We start from the raw sequence: 27,046 nt of genomic DNA, 5'->3' as shown, positions 1-27,046 counted from the left end.
CATCCTTAGCCTACCCCTGGGGCCCATGGGAGCCAGGTGGGCTTGAGAGCAGAAGAGGCACGAATATCATCCACCAGAAGCTTTAACAGGATCAGTCCATCTTGAAACAGACTGACAGGGAGCCAGGCCAGGTGGCACGCCCCTACAATCCCAGCACCAGGTGAGGCAGAGTCAGGCAGATCTCTTGAGTTCGAGGCCAGCCTGCTCTATAAAAGTGAGTCCAGGACAGCCAAGGCTACCCAGAGAAACCCTGTCTCAAAAAAACCAACCAACCAACCAACCAACCAAACAAGCAAACAAAAACTACGTTGTGGATATCTGTAAAAGGCGGAGCCAACGGAATCCAATGCTTGAATAATGGCTATTGCCTTTTTAAAAAAACTTTGCCGGGCACATGCCTTTTAATCCTGGCATCCAGGAGGCAGGGGCAATGGATCTATGTGAGTTCTAGGACAGCCTGGTCCACAGAGTGAGTTCTAGGACAGCCAAGGCTACACAGAGAAACCCTGTCTTGAAAAAATTTATTTAAAAAATCAACAAAAGTTTAGTAGTGTGTGTCACACACACACTTCAGATGACAGCTTGCAGAAGTCAGTCCTGAAGACTTAACTCAGGTCATCAGGCTTAGTAACAGGCTCCTTTGTCTGCTCAGCCCTCTCTCCAGAACCTTGGTATTGCTTTTCCAAAGATGAGGAAAAGCTATATGCATCATAGTGGATATTTGAAAGCAGGAGGATTTTAAGCTCTAGTAAGACCCTATCTCAAAAATTGTTTTCAAGTGGTCTAAGACCTAAAAAGATGACTCAGTGGTTAACAGGGACTATTACTCTTGCAGAAGACCTGAGTTCAGTTCCGGGTACAACACAGGCGCCTCACAAAGCACCTGTAACTCCACCTGCAAAAATTGAACACCCCTGCCTTCCATCAGCACCCATACTTATGTGCACAGACACACATCCACATAATAAAATAAAATAAATAAAGCCAAGCAGAGGTGGCACACGACTTTAATCTCAGCACTCACAGGTGGATCTCTGAATTCGAAGGTCTACAGAGTGAGTTCCAGACAGCCAGGACTACCCAGAGAAGCTCTACCTATAAACAAACAGAGAAACCCTGTCATGAAGATAGATGGATGGATGGATGGATGGATGGATGGATGGATGGATGGACAGATGGTTGGATGGTTGGATGGATGGATGGATGAATGAATGGATGGCTAGATACCTGCTGTTCTTTCAGAAGATGGGTTTGGTTCTCATCTCCCACAAGGTTAGCTCAAGGATTCTGACACACCCTTCTGGCTTACATGGGCATCAGACAAAATACACATATACTTAAAATTAGAAGTAAAGCTCTGTGTGTGGCTCACATTTGGAACCCTGACACTGGGAAGGCAAATGCAGGTGGATAGAGCAAGTTTAAGGTCAGCCTTGTTTACATAGGGAGTTCCAGAACAGCCAAGGCTACTTAGGGTGAGTATCTTACAGGGACGGAAGTTGGGGGGGGGGGGAATCAGGCAGGGTAAAGGATAATTGGACTGAGGTTGGGTTTTTGTTGTTGTTGTTTTTTGAGCTCCCAATCACAGCTTCATGGGAAAGCTATCAGTAGAGATGGAGTCTCATTTACCTGAGGCTAGCCTCTACCTTTTTCTTTTCTTCTCTTTTCTTTCTTTTTTCTTTCTTCCTTCCTCTTTCTTTTCTTTCTTTCTTTCCCTCCATCCTCTGTTCCTCCCTCCATCTCTTCTCCCTCCCTTCTTATTTTCTGGTTTCTCTGTGTAGCCTTGGCTGCCCTGGAACTCGTCCTGTAGACAAGGCTGGCCTTGAACACAGAGATCTGCCTTCCTCTGCCTCCTGAGTGCTGGCATAAAAGGTGTGCACCAAAGCCAGGCATGTAGGCAGAAGCAGGGGGAACACTGTGAGTTCGAGGCCAGCCTGGTCTAGAAAGTGAGTCCAGGACAGCCAAGGCTATATAGAGAAACCCTATCTTGAAAAAAAAAAAAAAACCACAACAAACAGACAAACAAAAATATGTGCCAACATGCCCGGCATGGCCTTTGCCTTGGTTACTTGCCTGATAGGTAACCAAGAATGACCCTCCTTTTCTTTGGCCTCTACCTCCCCAGTGCTGGGATTACAGGCCTGTGTCCCTTGATTCCAGAAGTGTCAATAGAGTGGGTAGAAAACGTGTAGGGTCAGATGAGCAGATATTTTAAAGAAACCTTGGGAAATGCCAAGCGTCTGGGCCTCTCACACACCGGGGCAATGGGGCCTCTGTTGGGGCTTCTGCCACCTTCAGGTCGGGGTGGAACTGCCTCGACTGTCCAGCTGCTTTCCCTTCAGAAGCCTTCCAGATGGTGGCAGCCACACCCTGGTAGAGAGGAATGGAGAAAGAGAGGCTGCAGGAACTGGAGCAGGGGAAGGAAGGTTTTTTTTCGGCGTGTTTTTCAGTGCTGGGGATAAAACAGAGCCTCACACAAGCACTCCACTGACCCTTGCCCACAGCCGTCCAGCGGGGACTTCATTGCTGAGCTACACCCCAAAAGTGTTAATTGTAGGGTTTGTTTGGTTTAGGTGTTTTTTGTTTTTTTTTTTTGTTTGTTTGTTTGTTTTTTTTTTAATGGGGCTTCTCTATGTAACCCTGACTTACCTAGACCAGCCTGTATAGTAATTTTCTTATTTTATGTGTGCCCAGAGGAGGGCATGGGATCCCCTTGGAGCTGGAATTATAAGCAGCTGTGAGCCACCTTCCATGGATGCTTGAGAACTAAACTCCCATCTTCTGCAACAAGGGCACTTAGCTACTGAGCTATCTCTGTGCTGGGAAAGAATATTAAGATTGATTCATTCATTCATCATGTACACAATATTCTGCCTGCATGTACATAAGCAGGCCAGAAGAGGGCACCAGCTCTCACTATAGATGATTGTGATCCACCATGTGGGTGCTGGGAATTGAACTCAGGACCTCTGGAAGAGCAGCCAGTGCTCTTAACCTCAGAGCTATCTCTCCAGCCCCATCAGAATATTTTTGATATGCCATAAGGAAACACAAAGGAAGATGAAACAATCCAGTAAAGCAATTTCTTTTATTTTTAATGCATATGAGTGTTTTGCCAGAGTACATCAGGTACATGCCTGGTGTCCTCAGAACTCAGAGGAAGGCAAACACCAAAAACACCTTCCCTTCTCATTAAAGGCATGAGATGTTGGGAATGAGCAAAAGAAATTTATTCTAAGTACTACCATTTTGTTTTCAGATTCCATTTAGCCTTAGGGAAAAACTAATTTAAGGCCCCAGGCCCTAGGGGAACTGGGGACTTCCCAATATCCGAACTGCTACTTTTGTTAAAAAACAACAAAAACAAACAAAAAAACAGTTGTCTGAGCCTAGCCAACTCAGGGACTTCTCCATCTTGCTGGCAAGGTCAAAGAAGTTCACGTTTCCCGGCCGAGGAATCTAACCCTACCCTGACTGATGGAGACTCCCATGCTCAATCCCTTAGGTTGAAATACGATTATACAATGCTACAGGCCACCCTGCTCCGCCTTGCTCTACAGTGTCACCCTTCAAATACACAACACAGCCTCCCTGAGGACGCAGGTTAGATCTCCAAACTGACCACCTTGAGCTCAGAAAATAAAGATTTCGTTCTAAGTGTCTGTATCTGAAGTGAGTTTTCTTGGCTTCCACCCTGAACCTAACAGAACCATCAAGCCTGACACAAAAGAAATGTAAAAGCCCTGCCTCAAAAACAGGAAGGCGAGGTAGTGCATGCCTTTAATACTAGCACTTGGGAGTCAGAGGCAGGCAGATATATCTGAGTTTGAGGACAGCCAGGGCTGCACATCAAAAATACAAAATTAAAAAAATAAAATCAGGCAGAGTCTGGAGAGATGATTCAGTGATTAAGGCTGGCTGTTGTTCTCATATGGCATCCATATTGTTCTGCCCAGTTCACGAACCCCAAAAGACCAGGAATAACTAGACTCCGCTGTAAATACATGAGGTTATTTTTATTGTAAATTATAAGCTGCAGCTTGGGCCCACACACCCCCACTGCCGAAGCGGTGGGAGCAGAGAGGCCGGTGCCCAGGTTAATTAGGTGATATAGATTCTGGTCCCTCCCAGCATGGCCGAGGTAGGGGCAAGTCCTGCCTGGCAAGCATCTATTGGTCAAAATGCTACATTTTGAATTGATTGGCTAGAGGAAGGTTCTCAGACCATAATGACCTGGTGTCCCTCCCTAGGGTGATGGGCCAGTTTCCTAGCAACTGTTATCTCTAGTAGGTGGGGAAAGAATGCAGTAAGGTGGTCCTTCCCCTCAGGGCATTACTAGACTTCTCCACCCACCTAGTTCAGGCCTTAATAATAGCTGCTAATTTTTAATCTTTTTGGTCTCTCAATATCAGCCACTCAAAACCAGGTCCAGGAACCTACCCCTTACTTCTGGCCTCCGGGAGGGTCTGCACTGTACGAGTGTGTATCCCCACACAGACACACAACTAAAACTAGAATAAAAATCTAAAAATAAAGCCAACGAACAAAAATTGACCTGGGCTTGGTAGCTTACACCTTTAATCCCAGAAACCTGAGGCACGTGGATCTCTGTGAGTTCAAGGTCAGCCTGGTCTATAAACAGAGATGAGAGGTGTCCAGTCACATGGAAAGATTAGGACATTCTAAGGAACTGATCAAATAATGAGCTATTGACGACAAAGAGAGCTAGGTTTCTCTTTTTTTTGTAACTTCTAACTTTATTATTGCTGTGTGTAGTCACGCAGGAGCCACAGTGTGTGTGTGTGTGTGTGTAGACATTAAAGGACAGTGCTGTTCCATTTTCTTGGCTTGTGAAAGGTTATTCATACCCTTCATTTGCATTTCAGCTTTGCATAGTTACTGTCATAACCATGTGTCTTCCCTGACACCTGCAGACCCCAGGGCCTTTTTTGTTTACTTGGTTTGGTTTGGTGTCTCTCTATAGCCTTGATTGTCCTGTAGACTAGCTGGTCTCAAACTCAGAAATCCACCTGCTTCTGCATTGAACTCACAGGCAGATCTCTGTAAGTTTCAAGGCAGCATGGTCTACAGAGTGAGTTCCAGGACAGCCAAGACAACACAGAGAGGCCATGTCTCAAACCCCGCCTCCAAAGTAAAAAACAAAACAAAAACCAACCAACCAAACCAAACCAAAAAACAAAAGAACCCTCTACCACCACCCAATCCAAGGATGCTAACATATTAAAAATGTTATTCTAGCCAGGTGGTGGTAGTGGCGGTGGCAGTTCGTGCCTTTAATCTCAGCACTCCAGAGGCAGTGGCAGGTAGACTTGAGTTCCAAACCAGACTTGTCTATAGGGTAAGTTCCAGGATAGCCAGGGCAACAAAGAGAAGCCCTGTCTCCAAAAACAAAACAAAACAAAACCAGTTATTTTATGGGCTGGGGGTAAGGTTGAGTAGTAGAGCCCCTGCCTAGAATTCCCCAATGAGGGGCTGGGGGTGTGGCTCAGTGGTAGAGTACCTGCCTAGAATCCCCCAGTGAGGGGCTGAGGACGTGGCTCAGTGGTAGAGCTCCTGCCTAGACTCCCCCAGTGAGGGGCTGGGGTGTGGCTCAGTGGTAGAGCACCTGTTTAGAATCTCCCTGTTTATGGAAGATAGCTATGCAGCAGAACACTTGCCTAGCATGTGCTATAGTGTCTATGTTCATTCCTAAGGTAGCACTCCAGAAAGAAATAAAATAAAGATTCTCAAAGTCTCAAAAGTATCTTCTTTCCCTTAATATGGATTAAATATCTTAGTCATAGCAAGGTGGTGTGGTTCATGTCTTTAATCCCAGCTCTGGGAGGCAGAGGCAGGCGGGTGGATCTCTAACTGTCAGGCCACCAGGGCTACAAAGAGAAAGACTGTCTTGTAAAAAACCAAACCAAACCAAACCAAAAACCTAAAGTGACTGGCATTAACGTCATGTTTGAATTCACATTGAACAGCACCAGAAAACAGCCTCATTTCTGGGATATTTTTGTTGGAAGTGCAAAAGGATGGTCCCATCAAGAGGAAAAACTGGACTGGCCCAAATGAAAGAGTAGTTTACATGTCAAGGTCACAAAACCTCACAGGTTACAAATTATTCTGGGTTGACACTAGAGACTTGACAAATAGGTGTGATGCTAGATTGTTAAATATTAACTTTTAATTTTATGTGCAGGGTGTTTTGCCTGCATGCATGTCTGTATGAGGGTGTCGGATTCCCTGGAACTGTACAGACAGTTGTGAACTGCCATGTGGCTGCTGGGAATTGAACCTGGGTCCTCTGGAAGAGCAGCCAGTGCTCTTACCCTCCGCAACATCACCCGATGATAGATTTCTATTCTAAAAGGATGTTTCTTATTTTTGTTTTTTTTTTTTAGACTTGCCTGGCAGTATGAAACTGGCCTACTGTGGTGGCACACACCTTTAATCCCAGCACTCAGGAGGCAGAGGATTCTAAGTTAGGGGCCAGCCTGATCTACAGAGCAAGTTCCAAGACAGCCAGGGCTACACAGAGAAACCCTGTCTCAAAACAACAAACAAACAAATGTCCCTCAGCTTGGAAATGTAGTTCGGCTAGAAAGCTTGCCTGGCACTGCATGTTTGGGGTATACTAGCAATAGCAGTGGGAAGGTGGGTATTCAAGATATTGGTAAGGAGCTGGTGATGCTTGCTTTTAACCCAGCACTCAGAAGGCAGAGGAAGTGCATCTACGGGAAAGGCCAGCCAAGAGTCCAGCCCTCCTCATGCCTCATGCTTAGTCTTGCAGAGTCCTGGACTAAGCCTAGGTTTTCCCCACGTTGGCTATTTCAAGACATGGGTGGAGGGCCCCCTGGGGGTGGAAGAAGGCAAGACTTGGGGGAAAGGCCCTGGGCCCTTCCAAGTTATAAGAGGAGGGAGGTGTGTTTGCTCCTTGCCCCTGGCTGTCCTTCCGTAGGCGGAGTTTGCTAGGGAGTGTCTTGCCTGGAAGGGCAAAGGGCTGGGTCCTCTGCTAGCCTCCAACAACTGACAGGAGTCTCAGTCACTAGACTGGCAGTCTCTAGGACTATTGAAAGGTAAGCATCCAGCCCATTCACTATTATTTCCTGAGGACTGTGTGGGAACCTCTTTCTCCTTGAGAGTTCGAAACACTGTCCATTCTGCTGAACCAGGCCACTCCTGAATAAGACGGAAAGTACCCTGGTCGACTCAGCTCGCCCGGCTGTGGTGCTCCTGGGGCTTTACAAGATGAGGGTGGAGCGCCCCCTGGAGGCAAAGGGTGGTAAGAGTGGATGGAAATAGCAGAAGGCAGGTCAGGGCCAGCCAGGGTCAAGGCCAGGGCAGAAGGACCCAGGGTTGGGCTTCTCATTCATACAAAGCCCAGACCACTGCCTTTTCACCCATCACCCTCCAACAGAACCCAGAATCCCAAGCGGCTGGAGCCCTGGGGGCCAACCGGCCAGAGCCTTCCCTGGAGCAAATCCTGAAGGAGAGGGATGAAGCCATTGCAAAGTAAGAGAAACTGCAAGTGGGGTTGGAGGAGGAGGGGGGAGACTCCTGCTAGAGGAGAGGAAGGGGACTTCAGACATCCCCAGAAGAAAGCCACCAGAACCCCACCCCCACCCCGCTGTCCCTGTCGCCCACAGGAAGCAAGCGGTGGAAGCTGAGCTGGACACCTGCAGAGCCAGGTTGCGCACAGTGGAGGCTCAGCTGCTGGAGGTCCTGCAGGAGAAACTGAGGCTGAAGCAGGAGGTGGAGGCCTGGGAGGTAGGGTGGGGCCTGACCTGGGAGCTTGGAAGACATTTCTGAGTCCTCAGGGATCCCCTTGAACCAGTTCTCTCTCCTCTACCCAGGAAGACATGCAACGGATGGTTCAGGAGCGGGTGCAGAGTCAAATGCAGGGAGACTCCAGGGGTGCTCTGGGCACGCAAAAGAACACAAGTGCTGGCAGGGGCTCCTGGGCCCAACTCTCCCGGAGCCAGAGGGGACAATGGTGGTGAAAACAGATCCCAGAACTTTAAGGGAACTGTCTTTATTCATTAAAGTATTGGAGCCCCTCTGTACCCTGGGACCTCTCAGTTCCCACCTTAGTTTTTCTGTGCAGAAGCAAGGGACAGGTGGCATGGACACCAAGCCTAGAATCCCCCGCCTGTTCTTTCAAGGAGCCACTTCTTAGGCCAAGAAACTGCAGACAGCATCCATGAAGTCTTGAGGTTTGTCACTGTGGACCCAGTGCCCAGCATTAGGCACAGTCTGGATCTGGGCTTGAGGAAAGAGCCGCCTAATCTCCGGGTGGTGGCTGGGTCTGGCCACCATAGTGAAGCCAATTGAGATGGGGTTAGGGACACAATAAAGAGAGAGAGATGGAGAGAGACAAAGATGGGGAGTAGGGCGGAGAAAGAACAAGAGAATGAGAATTAGTTACATGAACCTACAAACCCAGTGGCATTTCCAGACTCCCAGATACCCACGTCCACACCCGAGCAGGCTCCCACAGCTGGGGGGGGAGGGGTCAAGCATGCCTTTCCTGTGCTCCCACATTGGCTTACTGAACATATCTAGAATTTCCACCAAGCAGAAAGAGAGTTGGCCCTCGGTAGGATTCACGTAGCTCTGGGAAGGTCAAAATCTTGTCCAAGTGCTGAGCTAAAGTATCCAAGTTCAGCCTCCAGGAGAAGTGCCCGTTTACCTCCACCAGGTTTGTGAGTAGGAACTGGCGAATACCTGGGTCCTGGGGGTGTGGGGAGGGGCAGTTGTGAGGGGCCCTCTCTGTGAGGAGGCCCACCCACCACTTTTCCTCCTCCGCCATGTCTTAAGTCTCCAACACCATGGGGGAAAGGGGAAGTGTATATCACCTTGACAAGGGAGGTTAGCTGTTCGTCGGCCAGCTTCCGAGCCTGGGAGTGTGGCACCTTCTCTGGGACATGGACGGCCTTCATAGCTGCTATAAAGTTCCCAAGGTATGATCCTGGTGTGGTTCCTACTGGGCTTATGTCTATGGCCACCAATCGGTCCACAATGTCTGGCTATGAGACAGAATCAGACCAGAACACTGGGCCTCCAGCACAGCTTTTGAAGCCTGGCCAGACAAGGCACAGACGATTCTCACCCTATCAGCTGGGCACTTAAGCTGCATAGCTCATTAGGAGGAGGACCCTATCCGGGTGTGTTAGCACATGCCTGTAATCCTGGCACTCTGGGAGGCAAAGGCAGGTGGATCTCTGTCAGCTCAAGGCCAGCCTGGACAGCCATGAGTCCTGTGAGTCCAGGCAGCCATGACTACACAGAGAAACCCTGTCTCAACCCCCCCCCCCAAAAAAAGAGGAGGAGACCAACAGAGCTCACCCTCTGTAGTGCCAGCAGCATGGCTGTCTTTCCTCCCATGCTGTGACCAACGAGGACACAGGGCACCAGGCCCAGCTGTGACAGGAGTCCCTGAAGGTCCTGACTCATGGCCTCATAGCTTGCATCTGGACTGTGGGGACTGGTACCATGGTTCCGGGCATCCACCATCAGCACCTGAGGAGTGAGGTAAAACAGGAGGAATGCTGGTACCCTGATTACAGACAATGAAAAGCCTGGAAGGGACTACAGAGCAGCCAGGGAGGGAAGTCTGGAGCCATAATTGTGTGTGTGTGTGTGTGTGTGTGTGTGTGTATTTTCATGTGCAGGCCAGAGGTCAGTCTTGAGCATCTTCCTTAGTCACTACACAACTTACTCCTTGATTTTATTATATACACATATAAGCATGCATGTGTGCAAGTCTGTGTGTGGGCATACGTGCCATGGTGAACTGTGGAGAGACAACCATGGCAAATGACAACTTGAGGTGCCAAGGAGTGAGGGAATGCGGGCCAAAAGGGGAGCCGAGGACCAAGAGAGCGCGCATGGCCGAAAGGGCTGGCTTATATAGCAAAGAGAAGCTGGGGGAAGGGACGCGAAGCCTCTGGACTAGAAAGGTTACCGTAAGTGGTGGGGTGAGGAGAGCACAGAGGAGCCACTGGCGCTGAATAAGCCAGGAGGCCAGTGTGTATTTTGCTAGTCTAACAGACATTATTTTGTCCGATTCGTGGAGACCGTTAACATAAATGAACTGGAAGGCACCTTTCAGGATAAGGTCTCTTCGTAGATGTTTTCCGGGTTACCGTGCAATGAAACTTTCCATTTATCAAGAGCCCAGACCTGAGGGAGGTCCACTTCCCCGTTAGCCACCGCCCACCCGGAAGCTCACCCTCCTGCCGGTCCTCTTAACCATCGCCTTGGCGATAGAATTGAAGTTGGTTTTGCTGCCAAAGAGTCCGTGCAAAAAGACGACGGCTGGGAGTGTTGCCTCTCCATCTAGAAGCGTATAGGACAGCGGCAACGGCCTGGAAAGTGGGGGCCACCAGGGAGGAAGGGGAGCGTGAAGGGGAGAAGAGGCGAGGCCAAAGGAGGGGAGGGGCGAGCCAGGCCAGGTTTGCACGCCTGCAAACCTCCGGGTGTCCTTAACTGACCTGGGATCGGCGATTCCTTGGCCACTTCGGCTATTGAACGCTATAGGCACCACCGAGCACCTGGGAGAGGAGGCACCAAGTGTCCCACGGGGGACCCTCCACGCTCGCGCCCAGCGGAGCATTGCCCACACACCCGCAAAGCGTGCTTCCTAGAGCTGTCCTGCGCATGCTCCGCCTCCCAAGCCCTGCCCCTTTCCAATTAGGCTCCGCCTATCTCCCTGCCCGCAACCCGGTCGGAGGGCCCCGCTAGGTCACATGGCCAAACGGAATCCCGGAGCTCAGTTCAGCCCCGTCTTTGCACCATTATCCAAAGCAGAAGCTTTTTGGGCGGAACCATCAGTGCTGGCTCCAAACCTTGCACATTAGAGGTGTTTCCTGCAGCCACTTTAAGACTGGTCTGTAGGACTAGCTGTCTTGGTTACGCGCTGGCCTTGCCCCTTGCACCAATACGCAATTCCTGCAGACACTAGAACCGTTTAGAGATGAGGTCCTGACCATGATGAGGGCGGTGCTACATAGACTGGCCCCGCCTCTTGAGCCTCTTCAGACCTGTAAACCCCTGCCACACCCTGGGTGTGCCACGTCCCCTCCCCACTAGCATGTTCTTTGCCCCATCACTCAATGGACATAGCCACTGGCCAACACTTCGAGTTGGGCTCCTTGGCTACACTCTAGGCGGAGCCACCGGAGACTTTGGGACCGCCTCTTGTGTTACTACGTAATTTCCACCTTTCAAGTCTGCTCCTTGGCCACGCCCTACCATGGGCGGAGACACAAGGGAACCTGGGTGGTCCCTTGCATGATTTAGCAGTTCCTTAAGATGCTGCAGCTCCCGGAACTTCGTCCCTTGGCCACGCCCTGGGCGGAGCCACCCAAGATTCTGACCACACCTCTTGTATCATTACTTAATCCTTTCTAGTTCTTTGCACACCTCCCGAAGGGCCTTGGCAAAGTTGTAGGCCAAGTCCCAGCCTTTAAAGGACCTCACTTTGACCAGAGGTCCTCAGCTCAAGGAGTAAGCATGGGGCGCGTCCCTGGCAAACTGGAGACATCCCTTTTCGGCTGGCGAGCCTACCCCACACCTGGCTGGCTCGTCGGTCCTCAGGCACCACCCTGGGTGGATGCCATGTCCTCTGTGCCTCCAGCGAGGGCAAGAGGCGCCAGGAATAGCTCTTATTCCAGCTCCCGCCAGCTCGGTGGCGCCGTGCTCCGCAGCCGGGAGCCCTGTCAGGCTCCCCAGAGCATGAGTGCTTTGTTTCTCAAAGTCCCCTCAAGAAACAACTAGGGGCACGCTGGAGAGATGGCTCAGCGGTTAAGAGCCCTGAATGGTCTTCTAGAGGACCAGGATTCAATTCCCAGCACTCACATGGCAGCTCACAACTGGCTGTAACTCCAGGATCTGACACCCTAATACAGACATACAGGCGGGCAAAAAACAAAAAAACAAAACAAAACAAAACAAAAAAACAACAATGCACATAAAAGAAAAAAGAAGCAGCTAAGAGGAAGGAGCTTTCGAGGTCATCTTCACCTTTACTTGAGGTGCAGGAAGGGCAAAAGATTGGTCCAATAGGCAGAACCAGAGTCTTGGTCAGGTCTTCTGTTCCTGATGCAGGTCAATTGGAATAACCAGGATCAACCCCTGGCCGGTGATTTGTGCCATAGTTTCAAAAGCCCTGAATAGAAACGGCACCGGGAATATGCCTTCAAACCCAATATATGGGAGGCAGAGGCAAGTTGTTTTCTGTAAGTTCAAAGCAGGACTAGTGTATATTGAGTGCCATGCTATGTGGAGAAACTCTGGCTCAGAAAAACAAAGCTAAACCAAACCCTGGAAAATAGTGGTGCACGAATTTAACCCCAGCACTCAGGAAACAGAGGCAGGCAGATCTCTGAGTTTGAGATCAGCCTGGTGTACAGAGTTCCAGGACAGACAGAGAAACCCTGTCTTAGCAAAACAAACAAAAAGAAAACAAGAAAGAAAGAAAAAGAAAGAAAGAAAGAAAGAAAGAAAGAAAGAAAGAAAGAAAGAAAGAAAACAAAAGGACCCAGACTAGCAACATGCCATTTACCAGCAGAGAATGGCAATCCTCTCAGTCCCTCTGTTCTGAAATCACTTCCCACAGGTACCCTGACCTTTGTGCACTCAGAATAGAACAAAACAGTCCCCTTCTGCAGAAGGATGAAGTCTGGGAGTTGGTACAAAGCCTGTTTCAGCCTTGCTTTGAGGGATAGGGGAGCGGCCATTGTGTCTCTGGGTAGTCTCTAGTGTATCAGTGGTTAGTCTCCTGTTAGTGGGCACTTGACCAGACTCCTGAGGAAGATTTGCCTAAGCATTTCTCCAGTGTTTTAAGTACTCCATTTTGTGGGTGTTTGGGAAGGAGGGGAGATAGAGTTTGAACCCAAGGAGTTGTGAATTAATCTCACGAGCACTCCACCACTGAACTATATTCTTTTTGTTTTGTTGGAGACAGGGCCTCTCTCTGCAGCCCTGGATATTATGGAGCTCATGGTGTAGACCGAGCCATACATCACATGCATGTAGTGTCCATGCAGGCCAGGAGAGGGCATTGGACCCTCTGAGAATGGAGTTACACAGTTGTGAACTGCTATATGGGTGCTGAGAACTGAAGCCAGTTCTTTTGGAAGACCAACCCACTCCTGGGCCATCTCTCTAGTCCCTTGGTGGTCCTTTAATGCTGGAGCCTGCTGGCAGAGTCAAACAGTTTCTGAGTGGAGAATGAGGATTGAAATAATTAAAGCAAAGTCACACTATACACAGGACCATCTGGAGAAGGCTGTCAGTAAGACTGCAGCGTGAGTTTATTCCACAATTCCTTTTTATAGGCGAAGCAAAAACAAGTCACATCAATACAAAAAATAAGTTTGTGAAACTGCCAAACTTGTTTTCTAAAACTACTTTTCTGTAGCAGATATGGTCCAAGGTCACACAAACAAGTTTTAAGGAACTTGTGGAAACATCCTCTTATCTCTGTCTCAAGGTGAAGGCCAGGATGAAAACACTGAATACTCAATAACAAAGCAGCTTGACAAACAAGCAGCTCTCCACACTTTAGTGAAATTATATTTTTGTAGCAGATGAACAAAAGACAGTTGGGTCCTCAGGGAACCCGTGGGCCAGGATGGATACAGGGGTGATATTGCCATAGAATTGCATATAGACAAATACATTGTGAATTTGGGCTAGAAATGAGTAGTGTCAGGCTGAGTGTGGTGGTACACATACATAAATGCAAGCAAAACATTCATACACAGTAAATGTGTGTGTGTGTGTGTGAGAGAGAGAGAGAGAGAGAGAGAGAGAAAGAGAGAGGAGACTGGGCAACAGCAGGGCAGAAGGCAGCAGCACTGACTAGGACAAAAGAGGACTAAGATCCAAAGGCTTGACCCTGGGAAGGATTCATTGGAGGACTTGAAGTACTGCTGGTTTGTTTGTTGTTTTTTGAGACAGGGTTTCTCTGTGTAGTCCTGGCTGTCCTGGACTTACTTTGTAGACCAGGCTGGTCTCAAAGTCACAGAGGTCTGACTGCCTCTGCCTCCCACAGTGCTGGGATTACACCTCACCACCACACCCAGGCCTTCCTCTTTTCCTTCTTTCCTTCCTTCCTTCCTTCCTTCCTTCTTTTCTTTCTTTCCTATGGGGTGGGTGAGCTTGAACTCTTGATCCTTATCCTTCCCCTCTTGAGTGCTGAGATTACACCTGATTTCTGCAGAGCTGGGGAGGGAACCTGGGCTTGCTTCATGCTTAGCAAGAATTTACCAGCTGGGCTGCATTCCCAGCTCCCCTCCTCTACCCAGACTTTTGTTTGGTTTGGTTTGGTTTTGATTTGGGGGTTTTTGAGACAGGGTTTCTGTGTATAACAGACCTGGCTGTCCTGAAACTCTCTCTCTCTCTCTGTAGAACAGACCGGCCTCAGACTCAGAGATCGACCTGCCTCTTTAGTGCTGGGATTTAAAAAGTGTGTGCTGCCACCAGCTGCTGCTGCTTCAAGAACAACTTCTCCTTCTTCTTCGATAGTCTCAGCCGAGTGTAGCGGGAGGCAGGGGCAGGCAGACCTGTGAGTTTGAGGCCAGTCCAGGACAGCCAGGGCTACACAGAGAAACCCTGTCTCAAAACAAACAAACAAAGAAAAGAAAAGATAAAAGTCTCCTTCTATAGCTCAGGTTACCCTGGAGGTCACTGTGTAACCCATGCTGGCCTAGAATTCATAGCAATTCTACCTCTGCCTCCTGAAAAGCTGGGATTTCTGGCCAAGCTCAGGAAGGATTCTTAAAGATACTTTTTAAACTTTGGTTTAGTTTGGTTTTTTTGATACAGGGTTTCTTTGCATAGCCTTGCCTGTCCTGGAACTAGCTCTGTAGACCAGGCTGGCCTCAAACTCACAGACCTGCTCTGCTTCTGCCTCTGAGATTAAAGGTGTGGGCTACCACTGCCTGGTTAAACATTTTTTTACTTGTATTTATGTATTTTTATTTAGTGTACATCTCTGTGTGTGTGTCTGTCTGTGTGGATGCACAGGTTTCACAGCATGCATGTGGAGGTCAGAAGACAATCTGAGGAAGTCTCTTCTTTCTCCGTGTGGACTCCAGGGATTGAACTCATGTCTTTAGACTTGGCTGGCAGCAAGTGCCTTTATCCACTGAGCTGTCTCACCAGTCCCCGACGTCAAAGAGTTTACAGTTCTGATGGGAATGGATAGTGTTGTTAAACAGTTTCTGATCAGTCAACTTTCTGTCTCCACAGCTCACCCCAACCTGGCACACAACCTTTGACCACATGCCCAAGAGCCAAATAGCCCAGGTCTGGTGTCAGGAGCGGCCTTGAGGACCTTCCTAGCTGGTCCTGGGCCCCAAGCCTTGTGGTCACATGGCTTGCTCAAGGCCAGAGGCTGGCAAGCAGAAAAACCAGTTGTTTTGAAGTTCCCAGGTGAGCATTCCAGAGGACATAGTGGGCAGGGACAGAGGAGCCGGTAAGGCTCCCTGGGCAGGACTCTGAGGGCGGCCTGTTGGGGAAGGGTCATTCCAGAGCTGCCCACCCTTTCTTTCCCGGCTTGTGGGCCCGGCCAGGGAATTTATGTTGGCTGACTTCCAGGTTGTGCACCGGACGTCGAAACTGTTGGGCAAGGGCAGTGTGTTACTGAGCCATAGCTGCTAGCTCTGGATGGTATACTTGAAGAGGGCCTCATCCTCATTTACCTTTTTTTTTTTTTTTTTTTTTTTTTTTTACGTTTTCATTTATTGTGTGTCTAAGCCGGCGTGTGGGGTCAGAAGACAAGTGGGGGTCGAATCTGTCTTTCCATGTAGGTCCCAAGGATCAAACTGGAGTCATAACTGCTGCTGAGCCATCTCGCTCAGTACATTCTTATTTTATCCCGAGGGAAAGAAAGAAAAACTTTCTTTTTTTTCTTACCCAGCCCGAGTCACTAGTGTGGCTCAGGCTGAATCCCTTCCCAGACTCCATTTTCCACCTAGTCTGGGACCCTCATAATTTCGTCATTGCCTTTCTGGCTAGAGAAAGAGATGTGTGTGGCTGGCTGGAGAGCAGAGACACTGCACCCTGGCGGCGGCCAGGCGTCGAACGGGTTAAGGCTGGAGGCGGGAGAGTCCTCCCCTAACCGCACCTGGCTCAGTATCGGTCACGTGGCCAGGGTTTCACCTGCCCTCCTGGGCAGGGACAATCAGGCCGCTTGTTCCCTAAACCGGTCGCCATGGTGACAGGAGTGTGCCCGCGGAGGTCACAGGGGCAAATTCTTGCCTGTTGGCCCAGGTGTGGTAGGGGTGTCATCTGGATCTTAGCTGGTTTAGGGGTTCCCCAGGGCCCCCGGAGTTTCCCGGTAGGGCTCGTCCTCCCCACCCGTGTGGCTTTCACACCTCGCCGCCTGAGCTATTTCTCCCCACAATCTGAACCTAGGTTGATTAACCTGTTGACGCTTCCCATATACGTTCTCTAGTTTAATCTGCACAGCTGTTGGCGCAGCTGTACGGTAATCCTCCTGGGCCAGTTCAACCCCACTGCCACCCCTCCCCCCAACGCAGTTAGTACTCGGAACACATTTTTCCTGCAACAATCAACACAGTTTCTATACACTAACCGCATGACAGGAACCTTCCCTGACCCACAACTTTTTTTCTTCAGCTTTACATTTATTTGTTTGTTTGTTTGTTTGTTTGTTTGTTTTCTTGTGTAGCCTTGGCTGTTCTGGACTCGCTTTGTAGACCAGGCTGGCCTCTGCCGTGATTACAGGAGTTTGCTACCACGCCTGGCTCAGATTTTTATTTTATTTTATTCTGTGTGTATGGGTCTTTTGCCAGCATGTATGCCTGGGCCCTGTATGCATGCCTAATGGCAGAGTAGGTCAGGAGAAGGCATCAGTTCCCCCTGGAACTGGAGTTACAGATGGTTGTGAACCACCATGGGGGTGTTAGTACAGAACTAGGGTCCTCTGGACAAGCAACGAGCAGCAAGTGCCCTTACCGCTGAGCCATCTCTTTAGCTTCTGAACATAGTTATTATTAAATTGAATATTATGTCAAGGCAGGGCCTCATGTAGTTCAGGGTGCTGGGAACTGAGCCCAGATGGTATGGAACAGTCAATGCTCTAATGCACTGAGTCATCTCTCCAGCCCCGTTTGTTTTTATGTATGTTACTTTTTCTTCGAGACAGGGTTTTTTTTTTTTTTTTTTTTTTTTTTTTTTTTTTGTAGCCTTGGCTATCCTGGACTCACTTTGTAGACCAGGCTGGGCTTGAACACCCAGAGATCTGCCTGCCTCTGCCTCCCCCAGTGCTGGGATTACAAGTGTGCACCACTGAGCCCTGCTTTATTTATTTTTAAATGTTTGTTTTTATTCATGTGTATGAGCACGTGTGAGTGTGTGCCACAGTGTGCAACAGTCCTCATAGGTTAGAAAAGGGCATCAGATCCTCTAGAGCAAGAGTTACAGGTCATGTGCACTCCCTGACGTGGGTGTTGGGAATAGAACTCAGGTCCTTATTCATTTTGTGGTTCTAGGAATGAAGCCCAGGCTTTTTTTTTTTTTTTTTTTTTTAGGGGGGTGTCACTATGTTACCTGGGTCTATCAGTTACTTTTCTTGTTGCTGTGGCCAGATAACAAAGAGAATTCAAGGAAGGCAGGGTTTATTGCAGGTCAGTGTTCCAGTGTGCAGTTAGCTGGTCCTGGTGGGGAAGTCGGAGCAGCAGGAGCAGAAGCACGAGCATGAGTTAGAACAAGAGCGTGAGCTGGTGTGTTCATAGACAGGAAGCAAAGACAGGTGAAAGCTGGCTTAGGATTCAAGCCAGGATCTCAGTCCATGGGGTGAGGCTGTGTGAGTGAAGTGTGGGTCTCCTCACTTCCATTAGCCCCATCTAGAAACCTCCGAGCCCAGAGCTTCATCTCCTAGGTAAGTCTATATCCTGTCAGGTATTTTACATCAGGCTCACAGCCCCCCTCGCCCTTCCAAGTACAGAATCGCAGGGGTGCCACAGCAGGCATGTCACACACCAGGCATGCCCAGAGTCTACGCTTGTCCAAACCTAGCAACCTGTTCCCCCGGGAAACGCCAGCCTGAAGGTTATAATCCTGTCTTCTCTGCCTGCATGCCAGAGCTTTGTTTATCAAGGATCTACCATATACAGAGGTCTGGGGTGCAAGAAGAGCCCAGATCAGCTCAGATGGCACAGTTGCTAATATATCTGAGATATATATATATATATATATATATATATATATATATATATATATATATATAATATTAAAAACAAAGCAAAACAACTCCAAAAGCAAGAAAGTTGACCTGACCCTGGATCACCTGAGAGATGATGTCTCAAGAGACAGTTGAGTGAAAGCCCTGGAGGCTGAGGAGGTGTTCACTGGTGAATGGCGCCACAGTGGAGGAGAATGTTCTAGAAGCCAGAACACTGTGTTAACTATCTCTCTCAGGCAGAACATCCAATTCTTACTCCTTATCTATTTTTGAGACAGGGTCTCCATATGAGCCTTAGGCAGGTACAGAGTATTTCGGCCCCTGGTTTGAGGGCATGTGATTCACCGGGACAGGGAAGGCATGGCCACAGAAGCTGAAAACACAGTCAGGAAGCAAAGAGAAACATATGCTCGTGTGCACATAGCTTTCTCCATTTGATTCAGTGCAGGACCTGAGCCACCAGCATCCAGGGTGGGTGTATCCACCTGGATTAATCTCTCTAGATTTCACAGACAAGTCTAGAGGTGTGTCTCCAAGATGATTCCAGATCCAGTCAGGACAGCAGTGCAGACTAGCCACAAATCCATCCTTTGTCTACTTGGCGGCTCCCAATGCTTCACATTAATCAGTAACAGTCTAGCCCTAGGCACCTTAAATGTCTATGCCTACCTCCGTATGCAAAAGACATTTAGCTCATCTCCAAAAGTCCCCTCCAACTTCAAACTCTATCTTGTTTAAGACAGGCTCTTGGGCTGGCGAGATAGGTCAAAGGTTAAGAGCACTGGCTGCTCTTCCAAAGGCCCTGAGTTCAATTCTCAGCAACCACATGGTGGCCCACAACTCGCTATAATGAGATCTGGTGCCCTCTTCTGGCGTGCAGGTGTACACACAAGCAGAGCACTGAAAAAGACAGGCTTTTAAACAGCCAAGGTTGACCTTGAACTCGATACATAGTGTAAGACAGTTTTAAACTTTGGATCCTCAACTTCCCTAATGCTGGGATTATAGGTATGTGGTCTGAAACACACACTCTCTCTCTTTTAAGATGTAGTTATTTTATTTTTATGTGTGTGAGTGTTCTTGCTTGCATGTACATGTATGTGTATCATGTGTGTGCCTGGTACCCACGGAAGTCAGAAGGAGGTGTTGGATCCTCTGGAACTGAAGCTATCTGCCATGTGGGTGCTGGGAGTCAAACTCAGGTCCTCTGAAAGAGTAACAGCTGCTCCTAATTGGTGAGCCATTTCTCCAGCCCCGGATTCTTCTCCTCTTCTGAGTGCTGGGATTACAAGTGTATAGACCCTGTTCAGCTTTTAAAGTCATTCTGGAGGGGCTAAGGTAAAGTGTGTGTCTCATGGTGAAGAAGTGTGAGGAACTGCAGTCAGATCCCTGTCACCCACATAAATGTGGGAGGACACCACTGAGGAGCGCCTCTGTAAGTTATCCTGGGAAGCCGGAGAAAGGCAGACTCTTAGGTCAGCCAGCCAGCCTAAGAGAACTGCTGAGCTCCAGGCCCACTGAGAAATCCTGCCTCAAACAAACAAGGTAGCTCAGAGGCTAAGGCACCTGTTGCTTTTCTAGAGGACCTAAGTTCGTCTGCCAGCACACACAAGTGTCTCACAGTGGCCTGCGGTCCTCTGTCACTCCAGCGGATCTGACGCTCCGTGGATTCCTTGAATAGAGAGAGAGAGAGTAAAAATGAGGTGGCTAGCAATGAGGAAGAGGTCCTACCTGTCCCTCTGGCCTCCATGGACAGCATGCACACACCCACACTCTCACACACTTACACACAGTGACACATACACAGACACACACAGAGGCCATTAGAGCTACTTCCTCCTTCCTTGTGTCTCTTTCTCCAACCCACTCCTCCTAGCTCTGTTGGTTTTTATTTCCAGATGGCTCTGATTGTCACACACGCTCCCCCCACCCCCAGCTCCTCTGGAGTCATTTCTCTGCCGATATTAGCACCATCTGTTCCAAACCCCGAGCATGTTTGTCTGTTGATCTGTTTTGTTCCTTCCCACGTTCAACTGTATTTCCCTCCAACTCTGGGTCTATGTTCAGGGCCTCAGGCCACATGTGGCCTTTCTAGGAGCAGAAAACGGCTGTTTCCCAAGCTGAAGCCATTTGGGAAAAGACAGATAAACAAAGGAGACTCAAGAGACCTCTGAGATGTGTTAAGCTTTCCCAACCCTTAGCCATTCTCAAACTAGTCACTTCCTCGCTTCTTCTTTTTCCTGTTGTAGGTGTGAGAAAGAGGGGTTACTTTTGCTGTGACACACACATGGAGGAGAGAAAGTTGCTTCGTGGAGTGGGTTCTCTTCCTTCATATGGATGTGGGTCCCAGGGGTGGGTCTCAGGTTGTCAGGCTTGGATGACAAATACCCTTAGCCACTGAGGCATCTTACTAGTCTTCTGCCATTGATTTTTTTTTTTTTTTTTGAGATGAGATTTCATGTAGCCCAGGTTGGCCTCAAACTTATTACATAGCCAAGGATGACCTTAAACTCCTTATCCTCTTGCTCTTCTTCCTAACTGTTGGGGTTGTGGCTTGTACCACCATGCCTAGATGTTATTGTTGTTTTTAGTTTTTGGAGATATGTCTTGCTACATAACCCTGGCTAGCCGGGGACTCACTTATATAGTGATACAGATACTTACATAGATGTGTATATATGTATGGATAGACAGACGGATGGATAGATAGATAGATAGATAGATAGATAGATAGATAGATAGATAGAACAGGCTATCCCTGTACTTTCAGGGGTTCTCCTGCCTGTTTCCCATGTGCTGGAAGGGTAGGCATAAACCCTCATAATGTTGTGAAGTCCCCCTGACCTTGTGGGATTTGAGGTCCAAACTTGGGAGGACTGCAGTTACGGTGTTTGTAGCTGTCTCAGCAGCATGGAGCATCAAGGGCCACCTCACCAGGAATTACGGGAAATGTCGCTATGCATCTAAGCCTGTGGCCTGTCATTGGTGGGTGCTGCAATGCTCTAAGAACATACCGTTCCATCCTCCGACTTCCTCTAAACCAACAAGCCACTGCTCATTCCCTTGACAAATATTTACTGAGCGCCTGCCAAGGACAAGGATGACCTTCATTTTTATTCCATTTAGTTTTTGCAGGACTGGGGATTGAACCTGGGCCTCAGGCAGGCCAGGCAAACACTGTATGTAGCTGCTGAGCCACAATCCTGGTCCCTTACTGAGGAATTGTAAAGCAGCTTGCTATACCACTGAACGGTATTTAATAATAATATTTAATAATAGTAATAATAATAATAGTTTTTCAAGATATAATTTCTCTGTCCCAGAACTCACTGTGTAGACCAGGCTGGCCTCAAACTCAGAGATCCACCTTCCTCTGCTTTCTGAGTGCTGGGATTAAAGGTGTGCCTTGCCCCTGCCTCCAACTCCACCACCTGGCTTCAACTTTTTTTTTAAACTTATTTATCTATTTATTTATATATGTATGTATTTATATAGTATTCTGCCTGCGTGTATGCCTGCAGGCCAGAAGAGAGCACCAGATCTCATTATAGATGGTTGTGAGCCACCATGTGGTTCATGGGAATTGAACTCATGACCTTTAGAAGAACAGCCAGCACTCTTAACTTCTGAGCCATCTCTCCAGCCCTGGCTTCAGCTTTTTACTTTGAGACACAAAGTTCTCCAGACTGGTCTTGAACTTACTCTGTGGGCCAGGCTGGCCTTGATCTTTCAGTCCTCCTGCCTCAGCCTATGCCACTAGTGCTGGCCTTTATTTTATTTTATTTTTTAGCAACATGGGAAAATGTGGCCGTGGCCGCAGGGGCTCTCACATGGCAAGTCCTCCCCCACGGAGCTACACCCCAGCATGCAGGGATGATTTTTGGAGCTAGGCATTCAGCAATTGCATGACCTCATTCCTTATGGAACACAGAAAACCCAACCTGGGGTGGGGAGTTGCCTTGAGGGGCACAGTGAGTGCTACAAAAGCATGAGCTCAGATCCTAGCACCCGTGGTGGTGTAAATCAGTAAGCTTAGCTTTGGGTGGAAGGGAATTCAGAGACAAGCAAACTCCAGGGGCTCAAGCTGAAACGGGGTGCTCCGGGTTCAGTGAGGAGGCCTGTCTCAAAACATAAGGGTGGGCTGGGGCACGGTGGCGTATTTGTTGGTGTTTCTTCCAGATAGCGTTTCTCTGTGTAGCCCTGGCTGCCCTGGACTCTCTTTGTAGACCAGGCTGGCTTGAGCTCACAGAGATCCACCTGCCTCTGCCTCCCCACTGCTGGGATCAAAGGTGTGCGCCACCACTGCCCAGCCAGAATTTTCTCTTCTTATTAAATTACTTTTGTAAAAATTTCATATGCGTTGGGGCTGGAGAGATGATTCAGGAGTTAAGAGCACTGGCTGCTCTTGCAGAAGACCCAGGTTCAGTTCCCAGCGCCCACATGGTGGCTTTCAACTTTGTAACTCCAGTTCCGAGGGTCATATTCCTTCTCCTGGCCTCCTCGGGCACCAGGCATGCATGTGGGACAGATATACATGCAGGCAGAGCACTCAGACCCTTAAAAATAAAATACGGGCCAGGGAGATGATGGCACAGTGGGTAAAGATGCTGACTGCTAAGCCTGACGATTTGAGTTCAATTCCTGAGACCGACATAACAGAGAATGAAATCGATTCCCTAAAGTGTCCCCTGACCTCCATGAGTGCTGGGTCATGTGTATGCCCCTCAACACACACGCACGCACGCACACACGAGCACACACATATATATCACACATACGCACATTTATATGAATATATAAATACAACCCGCTGAGGTTTAGTGTTTCTCGGCTCCCTGCTCCTCGTTGCCCATTTGTACACGTGTTTAGGGCTGAGCACTTCGTGCTAGATAGCCAGTTAGGGGGCTGGAGAACATTAGAAGGCTGATTGTCCCTCTCTCAGCAGGTGTCAATGGCCTGGAGCTCTTTAACCAGAGGTCAGGTTTCCTTGATATGTCCCCTGTACTCCTTGGCATGCCAACTGGTTTTGTCGTTCATGTCTTATTTGGCAGCCATATTGCTGTGGCCCAGAAGCTGGAATCCAGAGTTTGGTGAACAAGGAGTAAGTGCTGTGATGTCTAGCTTGCACTCAGTTCCTCGCTGGAGGACAGTAGGAAAGCATCTTCTCACTGGTTCACGGTCCCAGACCCTCACTAGGAGGTTTTAGGCAATGAACCATACTCCTAATAATTGAGTACTGTATTTTGATTAAAAGATACAGTAGAGAGGGGGATAGAATTTGATAACATGGAGAAAAAAGAATGTCTGAAATATATATGTGCTTTTTATTGATGCAACTAACACACTTTTAAAAAGTCTTATTTATGAGGGCTTTTAAGATGGCTCAGTATAGGGGCTGGAGAAATGGCCCGGTGGTTAAGAGTACTGGCTGCTCTACCGGAGGATTTGAGTTCAATTCCCAGCACCTACATGGCAGCTTACAATCATCTGTATGTAATTCCAGTTCAAGGGTATCTGATATCCCCTTCTGACCCCTGATGGGACCAGGCCCTCATGTGCACAGACATCCACATAGGCAAAACATCCATATACATAAAAGTAAATATCTAGATATCCAGATATCTGTCTGGATAGATGATAGTTATATCTGGATAGATGATAGATATCTGGATAGATAGATAAAAGTGCTTTCTGCCAAGCCTGAGGACCCACACGCTGTGATGAGGGAAATGTCTTGGGAAGTCTTCTGACTGCCACACAACTACCATGGCCCTCTGGCTTTCAGGCAGTCATTTCTTCTTCAACTCACCCGCATTTAGTCTAAAGACTTGGGACCTCAGTAGCCATGGTGGCCATGAAGAAATCATTAAAAACATGTGACTGAGGCTGGGGCTGTAGTCCAGAAGTTGAGCTCCTGCCTAGACTCCCCAGTGAATGGTTAGGGCTTTGATTCAGTGGAAGAGCTTTTGCTTAGACTCCTCCAGTGAGGGGCTGGCATGTGACTCAGTGGTAGAGCCCCTCCCTAGAATCCCCCAGTGAGGGTTGGGGATGTGGCTCAGTGGTAAAGCACCTGCCTAGAATTCCCCAGTGAGGGGTCAGGGGAATTGCTTTGCAGTAGAGCAATTGCCTAACCTCCCCCTTGCATGTGCAAGGCCCTATTGCGGATCCTGGTGCTGTTGAACAAGACGGTAGATGGATTAGGGGCTCATCTATGACAAAGGATGGGGAAGTTAAAATAGAAGAAACTACTTTGTTGGCTTTATGGGGAAACCAAGGTCCAGAGTGGGAAGTCTTTCCTCATCATTCATGAGACTTACTGGCCTCCCAGCATCACCTTTACTGAGATAAAACCACTCTGTGATGCTGGGGACAGGACTCAGCAGTTAACAGTGTGTATTGCTCTAGCAGGACCCCAGTTCAATTCCCATCACCCACACTGGGTGTCTCACAACTGCCTGTAGTTTTAGCCCCAAGGGATGTGACACCCTATTCTGGCCTCTGCTGGCATCTGTACACATTCCAATATACCTCCTTACATGTACACACATCAATTAAAAAAATGGAAAAAGGGCTAGAGAGATAGCTCAGCAGCAAGAGCACTTGTTGCTCTTGCGAGGGCCCAGGCCCAGTTCACAGCACCCATATGGTAGCTCCCCACTGTGACTCCATCTCCAGGGGTTACAGTCTTCTGGATGCCTGCAGCGCACATGCACACAGGCGGGCAAACACTCACTTTAGAGTGAGTGTAGAGACAGGGTTTCTCTGTGTAGCCCTGTGTAACTCTGTAGACCAGGCTGGCCTTGACCTCACAGAGATCTTTCTGCCTCTGCTCCTAGTGCTAGGATCAAAGGCGTGCATGTGCCACCACCATCTGGCTTTTAAAAAATATATATGTATACAAAGTGATTAATATAAAAATAAAAAGTATTATAAAAATATATGTGTATTTATTTATGTACGTGAGTGCTCTGTCTGCATGTGCGCCCTCACACCAGAAGGGGGCATCAGATCTTGTTACAGATGGTTGGGAGACACCATGTGGGCACTGGGAATTGAGCTCAGGACCTCTGGGAGAGCAGCCAATGCTCTTAACCACTGAGCCATCTCTCCAGCCCCCTAGCCCAACCACCCCACCCCACCATTTTTTTTAATGAGGGAGAAAAGACAAAAATAAGCAAACAAGAGCAGAAACACGTACAACTGGGACAATAGCACCTGCCTTACAGATCCGAGCTACAGGTACGTAGAATCTGCAGAAGGTTCCTCAGCAGGCATCAGGAGCCCCATCTCTGGCTTGCTTCTTCACCAGCTTGGCAAACCCAGAGCATGTTGGCTTGGATGACCTTTCCTGGATCACTGGCAGAGCATGGAGAAAGAAGGGCTACTGTTTGAAGCCTGCTGGAGACCATGAGGGAGCCACAGTAAACACCGCAATTGTGTCTGAGGAAGCCCTTGGCTTTGGGTCCAGCCAGCAGGAAATGCTCAAACTGGTGTGGCAAGACCAGGATGGCCTGAGGCAAGTCTGGCTGCAGAGTCTGGTAGGGCTCTCTAAAACTGTGCGTTCTTAAGAAACCCAGAGATTTTTCTCCCAAAGGCAATCTCCTCTTTGTATTTCTAAGCTCCTGGCTCTTGCCTGGATGTGCTAAAATATTAACGACAAAGATGTAAATGAACTAATCCTGTCTAAGCCCAGCATGGTAGCTGGTAGTCTTCTGTTGTGTTTTCTTTGTCTTGAGACAGTGTCTCACTGTGTTCCAGGCAGCCTTGGAACTCATTATGTAGAAGTAGGCTGGCCTTCAACTCCCAAAGATTCACCTCTCTTTGTAGGGATTAAAAGTGCCTTTTTGTTTTGTTTTGTTTTTCGATACAGGGTTTCACTGTGTAGCCCTGGCTGTCCTGGACTCGATTTGTAGACCAGGCTGGCCTTGAACTCACAAAGATCCTCCTGCTTCTGCCTCCCCAGGCATGTACCACTATTAGAGGCTTTTTTTTTTTTAATTTTTTTTTTTTTAAGAATGGTTGTCCCTTTGTAGAGCATGCTGGCCTTGACTTTTCGAAGATCTTCCTGCTATGCCTACCTAACAAGTAAGGGGATTACACATATACGCCATTAGGCTCTTCCCCACCCCACCCCCCCACCCGTCCCCTCTCGTTAGGAACTGAATTTAAGGCCTCACTCATGCCTAGACAAGAGCTCTCCTGTTAAGCCCCAATCTTTCTAGCATGGAACTCCACTCTCTATGTAGACCAGGCTGGCCTCGAACTCAGAGCTCAGCCTGCCTTTGCCTCCTGAGTACCAGGATTAAAGACGTGTGTCACCACGCTCGGCACTAATTATGATTATTATCTGTTATTGGGGGTACTGCATAGAAGTAGAGGTGTCTAAGGAGACCAGGGACAGCAGATTTCCCTGGAGCTGGAGCGTGAGCTCTCACGTGTCGCAGCTCACGTGTTCTATGAGAGCAGTAGATTCTACCCATGACATCATCTCTCCAGCCCCCACTTTATTTCCTGTTTTGAAGCAGTCTCACCAAACCATCCAGGCTGGCCTTGAACTCACTCTGTAGCCTAGATTGGGCTCCTGCTTCAGCCTCCGGAGAAACTGGGGTTTCTGGCGTGTAACACACAGCTGGCTGCACCTGCCTTGGGAAGCTGCTTGTCAGTGAGTACCCGTGTCCACCTTCAGCTCTCTGGGACTATGAGGTCACAGATGACTCTCAGTTCTGCCTCAACCCAACTTGGTCCCCTGGGCTAGATAGAGAGCGCCAAAGCTGGAGAGAGACGCTGCCCTCTGGTTCTCTGTCAGCCTCAAATTCTAGTCAG

The 27,046-nt window shown here is 48.6% G+C and overlaps 1 protein-coding gene and 1 long non-coding RNA gene across 2 annotated transcripts; one reads left to right on the top strand and one right to left on the bottom strand.

Annotated features, from left to right (window-relative positions):
- Positions 1–6,981: 6,981 nt before the first annotated feature.
- LOC129676070 (uncharacterized) lies at positions 6,982–8,069 on the top strand. The gene is made up of 4 exons (XR_008720018.1): positions 6,982–7,082; positions 7,424–7,518; positions 7,653–7,773; positions 7,860–8,069. It is a non-coding gene; the product is annotated as an uncharacterized LOC129676070 (long non-coding RNA).
- On the bottom strand, positions 8,023–10,658 carry Abhd11 (abhydrolase domain containing 11). Its single transcript, XM_055606347.1, has 6 exons — positions 10,500–10,658; positions 10,238–10,373; positions 9,352–9,525; positions 8,862–9,032; positions 8,556–8,737; positions 8,023–8,311 (listed from the first exon to the last, which is right to left on the bottom strand). Exons 1-6 carry the CDS (start codon positions 10,619–10,621, stop codon positions 8,179–8,181), a joined length of 918 nt encoding a protein of 305 aa, XP_055462322.1. The 5' UTR covers positions 10,622–10,658; the 3' UTR covers positions 8,023–8,178.
- Positions 10,659–27,046: the final 16,388 nt, after the last annotated feature.

The sequence above is a fragment of the Psammomys obesus genome, unplaced genomic scaffold (assembly GCF_907164565.1).
Source record: "Psammomys obesus unplaced genomic scaffold, mPsaObe1.curated_primary_1811, whole genome shotgun sequence".
NCBI lineage: Eukaryota > Metazoa > Chordata > Mammalia > Rodentia > Muridae > Psammomys > Psammomys obesus.
Note: the sequence above shows the minus strand (reverse complement) of the source record. Positions and strands in the feature narration are given on the sequence as shown.

Coding starts and splice junctions, on each gene's coding strand:
- Abhd11 (XM_055606347.1), bottom strand. CDS start 10,621: ATGCTCCGCTGGGCGCGAGCGTGGAGGGTCCCCCGTGGGACACTTGGT. Junction 8,738..8,861: donor AGCTAACCTCCCTTGTCAAG/GTGATATACACT, acceptor CCACACCCCCAG/GACCCAGGTATTCGCCAGTT. Junction 8,312..8,555: donor GGAAATTCTAGATATGTTCA/GTAAGCCAATGT, acceptor TATGGTGGCCAG/ACCCAGCCACCACCCGGAGA.